The following is a 15,237-nucleotide window of genomic DNA, read 5'->3' as shown; positions in this document are numbered from 1 at the left end:
TCATTGTCTTCTCTGTTAAGAAATGCCGCAATATATTCATCCTGGAAGAATGCAACTTTTACCTTAAAAATCACTCTAAGGTTAAGGCCCCACAGTGCAGAAACAAAGCTTTTTTGTTGCAGATTTTGTTGCGTTTTTTTGAGCCAAACTCAAGAGTGGATTGAGCAGAAGGTAGAAGTATAGGAGCTTCCGTTATATTTCCCATTCCTTTTTTAGCCACTCCTAGGTTTAGCTCAAAAAACCGCAACAAAATCTGTAATATAAAATGCTGCATTTTCTCAATGTCAGGCTTCAACCTCAGGCTAAGACCCCACAGGTCGGAAATGCCACGCTAAAGCGCTGCAGGAACAGTCGCGGCTGGAACGTATCGCGGTTCTTCCCGCAGCACTTTGAACAGAAAGTTCACTGAGTTTTCCTCTGTGGAATTTCTGTTATTGTTATATCTACAGGAAAGCCACCAACATTTCCCTAGATATAAGTAACATGCTGCGATTTCCAAAACCGCACCGGTTTTGGAAATTGCAGCGTGTTCGCGCTGCGGATTTTAATGCAAAGTGGGCATGGGATTCACATGAATGCCACCGACTTTGCTGTTACTGTATAGCATCGCGATTTTCCTGTGGTGTTTCCGCCGCGGGTGATTCGCAACGTTTCTGGCCCATGGGGCCCCTGGCCTAAGTTCCCAAAATATAATGGTTTTTTTTGGAGGAATTGATCAAGACTGCCATATTTTATACCAGATTTAATGTCCCCTCTGCCAGTGGAGAGTGTGCTTACTTTATGATGAGGCTGCACCATCATCCATATGGAGGATCCTCTTGGCGTCCTTGTGCCTAGGTGCAAATGTACGTCAATATAATTTACACTTTTGTGGTATAAGTTATGATGAATATGGTGCAGGTGATGGGAAAGTGGTGAGACTGGTGAAAAAAAACAACTTTCAACTATTTCAGCTACCTATGTTAAATCACTGATTCGCAAATATTTTACACCACGAACGTGGCATAACTGTAATAATGAATCCCCTCAGCTTTAAGCATAATATAACGTTATAATCCATAATTATAGAATCTCTAATTCTTCTGGTTGTCATTGGAATCAGACAATATGGAATGGTTTCTGAGAAATATGTTACGGCCATTGGAAAACGGGTGGTAGTGGAGTGACAGCACTGAGACGTTCAACGACCACAAGAGATGACCAAGGAGACATAGAGAAAACTAAGAGACTCCTCAACTTTCCATTTCCTCCGTCTGCAGCTGATGGTGAATATAAGGGTGCCATTTCAGATTTTACCATGTGCCCCAATATTACTTATTACAAATCTTGGGGCATGCCATTTTTGCATCCTCAGCACTTACCGTCTATGATATTTTTGTGGTATTCTTCAGCAGAAAGTGGTGGACATTTCAGTTTAATGAAACTTGCAAATTTATACTAAAAGTGACTTTTTTCAGCAACTCAAAAACAAACACAAAAATGATTTGTTCAAAGCCAATAATTATATCCACGCACATTTTCCTCAAGACACCTACAGGTTTCCCATGCCATCCCAATAAAGTGTCCTTGTTTCATAAAGCAGACCGCATATGAACTTTTACTTGTAACCATACACATGACTATAAAATACTGTACAATACCAATGTGCTGCTCTATAGGACTAAAGCTCCATATTTCTATAGTGTTATGAGTTACTTCTAATTCCTTATTTAATTCTGTATTGTTAGCAAACAAGATAGGCCATCTGTGGCAAAACCTATAGGCCCCCTCCCTTTTATGTACACTATTGACCCATAGACTAATATCAGTGCTCATTACTCAATCCAATCTTAAATATACTTGGACATTCAATGGATTTTAGTGTTCATGTGTCCTAACTGTAAAAAAAACAAACAATGGCTCGTGGCACACAAGAATTTTCTTATTGCTTGGCTTTATTACTGAGTAAACTTTTCGAGGTGGTTGATATAATCGTGCTGATATTGTACAGAATGTTAAACAGCGGACTGGAATTTCACGGTTATTGCACCCCTGTCCATCGCACACGCCTGCTCCCCAGACACACGCTTATACCCTCCTGCCCTCAATAGCCTTCACACTCCAGCTGCTGCATAAACTGCTGCCCCTCATGCTGCCTCATTGTACAGGGGGACGACCTGACAGACCCTTCCACACACAGGCAGGACCTGGAAGAATTGGAAACAAAAGTTTGTTTAAAGTAGCACATGAGACCGTCCGCCTCATTATACCCCGCTCGGCTGTTCCACACTTGCCTGCGTGCCAAGTTCAATGGCCTGAAATAATGACTGAAGAAGTGGCAAGCAAACTAATAGAAGGGACGAATGGCCCCTTTCTTCTTACTAGGACAATGAAGAAGAGGAGCACTGCATAAAAAATAGAGTTGTTAGATAGTATTATGATAGTAGTATTAGATACTATTTATAGGTTTTCTATAGGAAGTAAAATACAAATTTAATACTATGTAATATCAAACATAAAATAAAAGAATAAAAGAACTGCAATGGTAGAAACCATAACACTTAATGGTCATGAACATTTGCTATGTCGCCTATCGCTTGGTTTGTAGGAAGCTTCAGTCAAAATAGCCTTTCGATATGTCTCAGATATAGGTGAGATCGCAACTCATATCCTTACTATATAAAGAGCTGAAACTACTTTGGGACGGATCAAAGATTTCCAACATAAAGGTCATTGATTTCCAGTAAGAGAAAAGTCTAGACAATGGCAGAGGGGATTAAGCTCTCTCTACACTGGTGGAATCCATGGAAGAATTTTACAATTCGATTATCAGTCAGACTTGCCATAAAAATCTATTTATTGGTGCCCTTTCCTCATCGCAAGAATCCTGCTCATACTTCCAATATACCATTCATCTCAAAAGGAGAAAGAACAAAAATTTAAAGAATCTCCTCCTAAATCTATTAGAAAGTCAAACATATTTGTATTCATGGTTTTCTTCTATTGTTCGCCATTGTACCTTCAAATGCCTAAAATGTCATATCAATGTTAAGTTTTACTCCATTCAGGTTTGGTATGACATTTGTGAACTAGTTAAAAAAAATTCTTTGACCTTACCCAGGCAGTTTGTCCTAGGCCTCTATCGGGAGTAAACCTTTACATTCAGACCTGTCTATAGCAATCCACAGGCAGATGGTTGGGGGACCAAAGATTTACATCACTGACACAGAGTTGTGTGTACTGTATGTAAATACTGCTAGAATTGGTGATCACCCACATGGTGTGTCCCTGTGCTTCATTCAATGTCTGCTTACTTTTGTAGTCTTTAGTGCATCTCCTAAACTTTTTTTTTTGTATGAATCCAACAGAAAAAAAATTGTGGCACTCTCTTTTTTATATAGTATTATGCAGAATAATTCCATCATACAGTGCAGTGTGGAGTACTATATGGTCATTTTAAGCAAGGTAGCTATAGGGAGTACACCCGGGAAATCTGACTCCAGTGTCAGACTGAGGATAAAATGATTCTTTGGGTCCGCCATCCAACAACTTCTGGGAAATAGATTGTAATGCTATTCAAATTTGGGTGTCTTCTGCTGGACCATTATTGCTTTAGAACTTGGGCTCACCAGAGGATATTCTGCTACTCTGGTGGGCCAGTCCAACAAGTAGTTACCTCTGCCATCAGCATGTTATTGAAGAGACACTGAGCAGTTTTTCATTTTGATTTTCATTTTTCATTTTCATTTTGATTCTTTCTCATTCTGGGCTTAGGAGTTTAATGGACAATCTTACTCAGTGATCAATATATCTGTACATAATCTTATATCAATCATTGCTAAGACCAACCCCTGGACTCTTAAAGCTGAGGAAACTCACAAGCATCCAGCCTGGGTTCTACATTTTAAGAACCTTGAGCTTGTAGGTTGGTTCTGACATTGGGTCCAGCACCTAAATCCCTTTTTCCATGGCTTGGTATGACATGTAGTATTGGGCTGGCAGAGTTTCTCATTGTTTGTAAAGCCAGCCTTCTTCTCTGTCAGTGCAGATGACCTTCACAAAACAATTGACCTTGTGGAGTCCTAAACTAAAATTGACACTTAACACAACAAACTCATTGAAAAGGTCAAGTTAACATTTCCTGTATTTAAGTGTCTTATGTGGCAACTTAAACATTGCTACTTCTGTATGTATATGCACATGTCCAAATTCAAGTCACGTGAGCAAATAGACTAATGCATTCTACTTTTAGAGATTCAGTTCTTTTCAGTGCTGGTAGAAATTAAGGACTTTTTAATGTGCTTTTTTAGGCTAAGATACCATTTTGCGGAAACTCAGCTTTTTTTTTGTTGAAGATATTGATGTGTTTTTTTGAGCCAAAGTCAGAAATAGCTTGAAATGGAATGGAAAATATAAATGAAGTACAATTAGACATTTCCCTTCTGTTAAATCCAATCCTGACTTTGGGGTAAAAAAAAATGCTGCAAAATCTTCAACAAAAAAAAACACACGTGCGGCCTTAGCCCATAAATGCTGTGGAAAAGACCGAGGTTTTCTCCGCAGCGCGTTTCACAGAAAGCCTCCCGAGTTTTCCTCTGCAGACTTTCTGTCCCTATTATACCTATACGGAAAATACTAGCATTTCCGTAGGTATAACTGGCATGCGGCGATTTGCGGATTTTTTCTACAATGTGTGGATGGTATTAGCCAGAATCCCATCCACTTTGGAGGTATTGTAATATGCTGTATTTACGCTATGTGTGGCCCCAGCCTAAAGAAATCTCCAGCTTTAAGGTCTGGAGAAATAACTGAAAACGCCCTTTAAGAGACCAGAAATACATTTATTGTTGGATTTGAGACTTGTAACACTTCACAAAATAAATAAATATATGTTCCTTTGTTTGTCATTCTTCAAAAAGGAAAAGGAGGGATAATGTTTGACCCACGGCAGATAACATATTTGTTCTATTATATTAAGGAGTCTTGTATAATGACGTAAATTATCCATATTTTGACCCATCTCTTTTTTTGATTGTGGTTGTGTAGTAGTGGAACTTCTTGTAAGAAACCTGGAGACATCAGCATCGTGAAACTAAGATGAGTATATTTGAAAGATTCCTTCTTGGATAGGCAATATCTATGATTTCTTTAGAAGGAGCCACCTTGAAGGCTATGTCTCAGAGTAGTGTTCAGGAGGTAGAACTCATTATCTTGGGAATTGGAATATGGTGCTGGTGGGTGGTGCAACGGCTGTCTTGCTGCCATTCAGAAGAGTGTCAAAGGCATGACCATCCCAAATACCGGTGACTGCCACCAACCATGTAATGTATTAACCGTGGCTTCAATTGTCATTGTGTTATAGAAATGTTACCCAATGAAGAGAAGTCCAGTGCTCAGCTTTTAATTCCCTTGTGCTTCGAATATGTTGGCGACAGTCCTGTAGAAATAAAGATATGATAAAACCATTAAAAGCGCCATGACCGGTGTACTTTGAAATAGTACCTACCAGGAATCAATCTATCTATCTATCTATCTATCTATCTATCTATCTATCTATCTATCTATCTCCTATCTATCTATCATCTATCTATCTATCTATCTATCTATCTATCTATCTATCTATCTATCTATCTATCACCAGTATCATAAGTGATTTCTTCCCAAAATGGACTAAGTCTCAGCTGTTTGTCTCTGGAGGATGATCTCTATACTGCTACTATTAAACCTGTATATCTCAACCTGCACTAAACATGGACTTGTTATATGAAGCAGATATCAGAATATGAAACTATACTCGATCTCAATGTTATTATAAAATCAACATGAAGAAAGAATCACTTACTGATACAGCGCTCCTGAGAGTTCATCTACGTAGCTCCCTGGAAAATAGTGCAATCATACATGTTACATATTACACATTAGAACATATCCATGTTAGCTTACCATATCACTAAAGACAAATGTCTACTGGATAGGGAATACATGTCAGATCACTGGGGGTCCCCATGAATCCTTCATGTGAATGAAGCACCAGAGTGCTCGCTTGACCGACATTTGAAACACTTTTGTGGAGCCTCTAGGACCTTAAAGGGGTTGTCCAGGCAAAAATGGACAACCCTTTTAACTTCTAAAATAGGCTGGAGGCATTGAAAAAAATAAAAAAATTCATACTCACCTGTCCCCGATGCTCTGATGTCCTCCTCCCAGTTCTGCTGAATGGGTCTCTTCTGGAGTTCCATTGAAGCTGCTGATTGGCCTCATTGGTCATATGAGCACTGAGACCAATTAGTGGTTTCAGTGGAACTCTGGAAGAGGTGCCTGGGGACGACGTAGCATCTGGGAAAGGTGAATGTGCCCCTGGCTGATTTAAAACTCAATAGGGATATCCATTTTTGCTTGGACAATCCCTTTAAAGGGGTATTCCCACGTCTCATACTCACCAGTCTTCACTGCTGTGAAATCTTCTTTCTTCCTGGTTTCTTGCATCATTTGGTGGGCGGGGTTTCACATGCAACCTGCCATTTAGCTCCGCTCCCAAATTAGCATGTAGCTCCACCCACCACATAGCGTGATCCTATGGGGCGGCTGAATGGCCTGTGATGTCATCAATGGTCCTTAAACACTATATGCACAATATTGGACTATGAAGTACAGGCAGGAGCAGCTCCATTCTGTGTTACATACAGAGACTGCCTGTCTCTGCCATGGGAGAGCAGAAGAAATGAAAGCAGCTCCTCTCCCCTATATGAGTGCAAGACCTAGGTCATGTGGTGTAGACACAGGAATAGCTAGATACACAGGCTCGCTCCCGTGCACTTAGCCCCTCCTCCCTCCCCCTGAGAGCAGCAGATACATCACTTGACTTTTGAGCAGATAAGTCAAGGGCTGTATCAACAATGAATTGAATAAAGTAAGATAGTGGACAAACAAAGAAGTTTTGCTGAAGCAGTGTATTTAGGAAAAGTCTTACATCCACATTAACAAGCAGTATAGATAGGATCCTTGTGATGGGACAACCCCTTTAAGTCTCCAGAAACCTCATAGAATTGAATGGAGCTCTGGGTGGGCAAGTGTACTGGTGCTACTTTCACATGCAGGTTGCGGGGCTTCTGATCCCCTGATCATTTGGGGTCCTAGTGGTTGAGCCCCCAGAGATCTGACACTTATCTGAAAAAGCATTGTGGAAAAGACAATGGCTCCGTGCATTTCACTTTCTTGTTTTTGTAAATCGCAACATGTCAATTATACCTACAGAAATTCTGGTGTTTTCAATATAGGTATAAGAGAGACACAAAGTCCACAGAAGAAAACTTTGAGGATTTTCTGTCCCTAATACCTATACAGAAAATGCCAGAATTAGGTATAGATATAATTCACATGCTGTGATTTACAAAATCGCAACAGTTTTTGAAATCGCTGTATCCCACTTTGCAGGTACAGTATTACACTGCGCTTTTTGCTGTGGCCAAAATACTGCGTATTCAAGGAGCCTTATGAACGCATAGTACCCCTCCTGACTAACATGCAAAGTGTCATGCACATGACCATAATAAAGCCAAAAGATTTGTGTGGTCAAAACAGAGCAATGGTGACCATCTGAGGGCAGTATATTACATCTAATGTCTCATGTTCTTGGAGCCATATGGATGGTCAATGACATTTATAACTTGTTTCAGTATCTCTAGCTTGCAGTAATGGAAAGTGGGTATGCGTATGTTGTCTCCTCCGCTCTGACAATACTCACTCAAGGAAGTGATTCTGATATAAACTTTATCTTTGAAACTGATGTTTAAGCAATTCCCTTGAGGTTCGCTCTGACCCATTAGTGAAACAAATGGGCCCAAGAGTAAGATAGGCCCCTGACTCAACCTGGCATGGCACAGCACACTTATTGTTCTTCATACAGATACTCATTGTACAGATTCTAAACCAGGTTATGTATCAGTATAATAAACTGGGTCTATTAAGAAACTACCTATTTATTGTTATATAATGTGGCTACACTGGCGGCTTAGATGATATCTAGATGCAGAGTCAGGTCAACCAGTATCCTTACTCCTGGGCCCCAACTTCTCAATCACAGTTCAGGGGCCCAGTCACCAATCATCTGGCAGCCTCTTGTTCCCAACTCATAGAGCTACATAGGTCCTAGTTCAAGCTAAGAGTCAGGCAGCGGCCTACTGACAGGACCCCAGGCCAGAAACAAATAGAGGCAATGGCTAGGCAGCAGGCTACTACTGACAAAATATTATGTTGATATTTATTATGTGATATTTTAAGAATGTGTAAATGAGTTACTTTAGGGCCCTAAAGATGACTGTCTTATACTGATTCCCTTAATATGCCTTCACATAAATTAAGACCTATGATAAAGACATAGTATAAGCATCTACATTGTCTTCATGTACATGGAATTATCATTACTATAGAGTAAATATTATATACGATTAGTTTATATATCACTAGCCTCTGCCCGTGACTTCGTCTGCTGGTTGTTGGCTCTATGATCCGCCTATATTCAGCAAGTGGCTGCCGTCGATGGTTTGCTTGCTGCGGCGTTTTGACAGCTCTTAAGCAGTCCTGCTGCTGAACTTGTTCCTCGCACTGTGCCTGTGATTGTTCTGGCACCTCAGCAGCTCACTGGGACACCATATAATGAGCATGTTGGCGTTGGTGATCCACCTGCTCCGGCATTTCAGCAGCTGTCAAGCTGGCCTGCCACTGAACTCATTCCTGGCGCTGTAACCATGATTGTTCAGGCATCTCAGCAGCTCGCTGGGAAGCCATATAATGAGCGTGTTGTTGGCTTGATGATCCGCATGCTCTGTGTTTTCGGCAACTCTCAAGCTGGCCTGGCACTGAAGTTGTTCTTCACACCATGCCTGTAATTGTTACGGCATCTCAGCAGCTCACTGTGATGCCATATAATGCATGTGTTATTGGCGTCAAATTAGATTTTATTTTTCCAGGCATGTTTAAAATTGACAAACTGCCAATTTGGATTAAAAGTGTTTGCCCATGTCAGTGTGTCAGCATTGCCTGGAGCAGATCAGATAATATGCAAATGTAGGTACACTGAGGGTTAGCATGTGTTTACACAGAGAAATAACAGCCCTGGTTGAGATAAGCTGCTGCAGGAGCAGTGTAATATAGTATGTGAAGATAAATTCATAACAAGTCATGAAACCGTGTCATATACCAGGATAAAAATGTAGCCAAATTTCATTCACATCCATTCAGCTGTTTTTGTGTGATTGAAGAACAAACATCCAAACATCCAAACTTTCACATTTATAATATTAGTAGGATATGTATATTTAGAACTTTCCAGTCGTTGTGTGTAGATTACGCCTTATAACATAGCTGTTAGCACCACCTACAGGCACACTCACAACATGCAGCAGCTCATGACCAATGTAAGAAATTAAAACACATGTAGGTTTAGGCCCAATGTTGCGGAAATGCAGCTTTTGTTTGTTGCAGATTTTGCTACGTTTTTTTTTTTTTACCTAAAGCCAATATGTTTGTGACAACTTTCAGCCACCCCAGCAGAGGGTTTGCCTCATTTAGGCAGGCGTCCCCGGGGCATTTTGCAGTCAATGCAAAGTGGATGGAATTCTAGCAAATTAAATCCACACCTTGCAGAAACACTGCAATTTCCAAAACCATTGCAGTTTTGGAAATCGCAGCATGCCAATTGTACCTAAGGAAACGGCAGTGGTTCCCTCATAGATATAAGGGAAGTCCACAGAGGAAACCTGCAGCAGTTCTTCCTGCAGCACTTTATAGCTGCAGCCTGCGACGTGAGGATTTAGGTTTGTGCTTTCGTCATAAATGAAAACGATAAAGAAAGTTCACGAAAATGTAAAAAACATACATTTTTTGTTGAGATTTATTAAAGTTTATTTTAAATACATAAATTTGACAGAAAACATGATAGCAAGTGAATCGAGGGGTACACAAAATAATGGGGGTTTCAGCCCAGAAAATGCGGAAAGAGAAGTTCTACTTGCAGAACTTTTCTCTCAGCATTTATTGAATGGATTCGGGGATGGAAACGCCTAACGTATAATAAAGGCAGGTATGAATGTAGCCTTATTCTCTTTATACTATCAAAGTTTTTAAGACCTGCAGCTAGATATACTATTGTTGCTTTATCTGTAAACTATTACTTTTATATATAATCTTCAGCCTCCTTTCTAGGGATTGATTTGTCTTTTTACATGTTTATACACCTATTCCATCTGATGGAATATGTTGGCGCTATATAAATAAAATGTATTATTATTATTATTATTATTATTATTATTATTATTATTCCGGACATTATTTTGTGCACCCCCTCAATTCACTTGCTATTATTAGAGATGAGCGAACAGTGTTCTATCGAACTCATGTTCGATCGGATATTAGGCTGTTCGGCATGTTCGAATCGAATCGAACACCGCGTGGTAAAGTGCGCCATTACTCGATTCCCCTCCCACCTTCCCTGGCGCCTTTTTTGCTCCAATAACAGCGCTGGGTAGGTGGGACAGGAACTACGACACCGGTGACGTTGAAAAAAGTAGGCAAAACCCATTGGCTGCCGAAAACATGTGACCTCTAATTTAAAAGAACAGCGACGCCCAGCTTCGCGTCATTCTGAGCTTGCAATTCACCGAGGACGGAGGTTTCCGTCCAGCTAGCTAGGGCTTAGATTCTGGGTAGGCAGGGACAGGCTAGGATAGGAAGGAGAAGACAACCAACAGCTCTTGTAAGAGCTAAATTCCAGGGAGAAGCTTGTCAGTGTAACGTGGCACTGACGGGCTCAATCGCCGCAACCCAGCTTTCCCAGGATCCTGAATGGAATACACTGTCAGTGTATTCCCGTATACCCGATATATACCCCGATACCCGTTCCAACGGTGTGCCCCCCCCCCTTCACCCCAGAAATACCCTGCAAGTCCCCTAGCAATAGAATTGGGGCTATATACACCCACAATTTTTACTACTGGTATACAGTGCCATTGTCTGACTGGGAATTCAAAGAATATATTGGGAATACAAATACCCTCATTTCTTGCTACTGCCATATAGTGCCAGTTTCTGACTGGTAATTCAAAGAATATATTGGGGTTACGTGCACCCACAATTTTTACTACTGGTATACAGTGCCATTGTCTGACTGGGAATTCAAAGAATATATTGGGAATACAAATACCCTCATTTCTTGCTACTGCCATATAGTGCCAGTGTCTGACTGGGAATTCAAAGAATATATTGGGGTTACGTGCACCCACAATTTTTACTACTGGTATACAGTGCCATTGTCTGACTGGGAATTCAAAGAGTATATTGGGAATACAAATACCCTCATTTCTTGCTACTGCCATATAGTGCCAGTTTCTGACTGGGAATTCAAAGAATATATTGGGGTTACGTGCACCCACAATTTTTACTACTGGTATACAGTGCCATTGTCTGACTGGGAATTCAAAGAATATATTGGGAATACAAATACCCTCATTTCTTGCTACTGCCATATAGTGCCAGTTTCTGACTGGTAATTCAAAGAATATATTGGGGTTACGTGCACCCACAATTTTTACTACTGGTATACAGTGCCATTGTCTGACTGGGAATTCAAAGAGTATATTGGGAATACAAATACCCTCATTTCTTGCTACTGCCATATAGTGCCAGTTTCTGACTGGGAATTCAAAGAATATATTGGGGTTACGTGCACCCACAATTTTTACTACTGGTATACAGTGCCATTGTCTGACTGGGAATTCAAAGAATATATTGGGGTTATAAATACCCTCATTTCTTGCTACTGCCATATAGTGCCAGTTTCTGACTGGTAATTCAAAGAATATATTGGGGTTACGTGCACCCACAATTTTTACTACTGGTATACAGTGCCATTGTCTGACTGGGAATTCAAAGAGTATATTGGGAATACAAATACCCTCATTTCTTGCTACTGCCATATAGTGCCAGTTTCTGACTGGGAATTCAAAGAATATATTGGGGTTACGTGCACCCACAATTTTTACTACTGGTATACAGTGCCATTGTCTGACTGGGAATTCAAAGAATATATTGGGAATACAAATACCCTCATTTCTTGCTACTGCCATATAGTGCCAGTTTCTGACTGGGAATTCAAAGAATATATTGGGGTTACGTGCACCCACAATTTTTACTACTGGTATACAGTGCCATTGTCTGACTGGGAATTCAAAGAGTATATTGGGAATACAAATACCCTCATTTCTTGCTACTGCCATATAGTGCCAGTTTCTGACTGGGAATTCAAAGAATATATTGGGGTTACGTGCACCCACAATTTTTACTACTGGTATACAGTGCCATTGTCTGACTGGGAATTCAAAGAATATATTGGGGTTATAAATACCCTCATTTCTTGCTACTGCCATATAGTGCCAGTTTCTGACTGGTAATTCAAAGAATATATTGGGGTTACGTGCACCCACAATTTTTACTACTGGTATACAGTGCCATTGTCTGACTGGGAATTCAAAGAGTATATTGGGAATACAAATACCCTCATTTCTTGCTACTGCCATATAGTGCCAGTTTCTGACTGGGAATTCAAAGAATATATTGGGGTTACGTGCACCCACAATTTTTACTACTGGTATACAGTGCCATTGTCTGACTGGGAATTCAAAGAGTATATTGGGAATACAAATACCCTCATTTCTTGCTACTGCCATATAGTGCCAGTTTCTGACTGGGAATTCAAAGAATATATTGGGGTTACGTGCACCCACAATTTTTACTACTGGTATACAGTGCCATTGTCTGACTGGGAATTCAAAGAATATATTGGGGTTATAAATACCCTCATTTCTTGCTACTGCCATATAGTGCCAGTTTCTGACTGGTAATTCAAAGAATATATTGGGGTTACGTGCACCCACAATTTTTACTACTGGTATACAGTGCCATTGTCTGACTGGGAATTCAAAGAGTATATTGGGAATACAAATACCCTCATTTCTTGCTACTGCCATATAGTGCCAGTTTCTGACTGGGAATTCAAAGAATATATTGGGGTTACGTGCACCCACAATTTTTACTACTGGTATACAGTGCCATTGTCTGACTGGGAATTCAAAGAATATATTGGGGTTATAAATACCCTCATTTCTTGCTACTGCCATATAGTGCCAGTTTCTGACTGGTAATTCAAAGAATATATTGGGGTTACGTGCACCCACAATTTTTACTACTGGTATACAGTGCCATTGTCTGACTGGGAATTCAAAGAGTATATTGGGAATACAAATACCCTCATTTCTTGCTACTGCCATATAGTGCCAGTTTCTGACTGGGAATTCAAAGAATATATTGGGGTTACGTGCACCCACAATTTTTACTACTGGTATACAGTGCCATTGTCTGACTGGGAATTCAAAGAATATATTGGGGTTATAAATACCCTCATTTCTTGCTACTGCCATATAGTGCCAGTTTCTGACTGGTAATTCAAAGAATATATTGGGGTTACGTGCACCCACAATTTTTACTACTGGTATACAGTGCCATTGTCTGACTGGGAATTCAAAGAGTATATTGGGAATACAAATACCCTCATTTCTTGCTACTGCCATATAGTGCCAGTTTCTGACTGGGAATTCAAAGAATATATTGGGGTTACGTGCACCCACAATTTTTACTACTGGTATACAGTGCCATTGTCTGACTGGGAATTCAAAGAATATATTGGGAATACAAATACCCTCATTTCTTGCTACTGCCATATAGTGCCAGTTTCTGACTGGTAATTCAAAGAATATATTGGGGTTACGTGCACCCACAATTTTTACTACTGGTATACAGTGCCATTGTCTGACTGGGAATTCAAAGAGTATATTGGGAATACAAATACCCTCATTTCTTGCTACTGCCACATAGTGCCAGTTTCTGACTGGGAATTCAAAGAATATATTGGGGTTACGTGCACCCACAATTTTTACTACTGGTATACAGTGCCATTGTCTGACTGGGAATTCAAAGAATATATTGGGAATACAAATACCCTCATTTCTTGCTACTGCCATATAGTGCCAGTTTCTGACTGGTAATTCAAAGAATATATTGGGGTTACGTGCACCCACAATTTTTACTACTGGTATACAGTGCCATTGTCTGACTGGGAATTCAAAGAATATATTGGGAATACAAATACCCTCATTTCTTGCTACTGCCATATAGTGCCAGTGTCTGACTGGGAATTCAAAGAATATATTGGGGTTACGTGCACCCACAATTTTTACTACTGGTATACAGTGCCATTGTCTGACTGGGAATTCAAAGAGTATATTGGGAATACAAATACCCTCATTTCTTGCTACTGCCATATAGTGCCAGTTTCTGACTGGGAATTCAAAGAATATATTGGGGTTACGTGCACCCACAATTTTTACTACTGGTATACAGTGCCATTGTCTGACTGGGAATTCAAAGAATATATTGGGAATACAAATACCCTCATTTCTTGCTACTGCCATATAGTGCCAGTTTCTGACTGGTAATTCAAAGAATATATTGGGGTTACGTGCACCCACAATTTTTACTACTGGTATACAGTGCCATTGTCTGACTGGGAATTCAAAGAGTATATTGGGAATACAAATACCCTCATTTCTTGCTACTGCCATATAGTGCCAGTTTCTGACTGGGAATTCAAAGAATATATTGGGGTTACGTGCACCCACAATTTTTACTACTGGTATACAGTGCCATTGTCTGACTGGGAATTCAAAGAATATATTGGGGTTATAAATACCCTCATTTCTTGCTACTGCCATATAGTGCCAGTTTCTGACTGGTAATTCAAAGAATATATTGGGGTTACGTGCACCCACAATTTTTACTACTGGTATACAGTGCCATTGTCTGACTGGGAATTCAAAGAGTATATTGGGAATACAAATACCCTCATTTCTTGCTACTGCCATATAGTGCCAGTTTCTGACTGGGAATTCAAAGAATATATTGGGGTTACGTGCACCCACAATTTTTACTACTGGTATACAGTGCCATTGTCTGACTGGGAATTCAAAGAGTATATTGGGAATACAAATACCCTCATTTCTTGCTACTGCCATATAGTGCCAGTTTCTGACTGGGAATTCAAAGAATATATTGGGGTTACGTGCACCCACAATTTTTACTACTGGTATACAGTGCCAATTTCTAACTAGGAATTCAAAATGCGCAAGGCTCCCGGAAAGGGACGTGGAC

General features: G+C 40.1%; 1 protein-coding gene across 1 annotated transcript in view; it reads right to left on the bottom strand.

The window, feature by feature from the left end:
* Positions 1–4,799: 4,799 nt before the first annotated feature.
* Positions 4,800–15,237, bottom strand: part of LOC142210811 (uncharacterized) — a 35,250-nt gene continuing 24,812 nt past the window's right edge. The window contains exons 5-6 of the mRNA XM_075280250.1: positions 5,822–5,858; positions 4,800–5,416 (exon numbers count right to left, since the gene is read on the bottom strand). Of these exons, the coding sequence (XP_075136351.1) occupies positions 5,380–5,416; positions 5,822–5,858 (74 nt within the window). The 3' untranslated portion in view covers positions 4,800–5,379. The remainder of the gene's footprint in view (positions 5,417–5,821; positions 5,859–15,237) is intronic.

The sequence above is a fragment of the Leptodactylus fuscus genome, chromosome 6 (genome assembly GCF_031893055.1).
Source record: "Leptodactylus fuscus isolate aLepFus1 chromosome 6, aLepFus1.hap2, whole genome shotgun sequence".
Classification (NCBI taxonomy): Eukaryota; Metazoa; Chordata; class Amphibia; order Anura; family Leptodactylidae; genus Leptodactylus; species Leptodactylus fuscus.
Note: the sequence above shows the minus strand (reverse complement) of the source record. Positions and strands in the feature narration are given on the sequence as shown.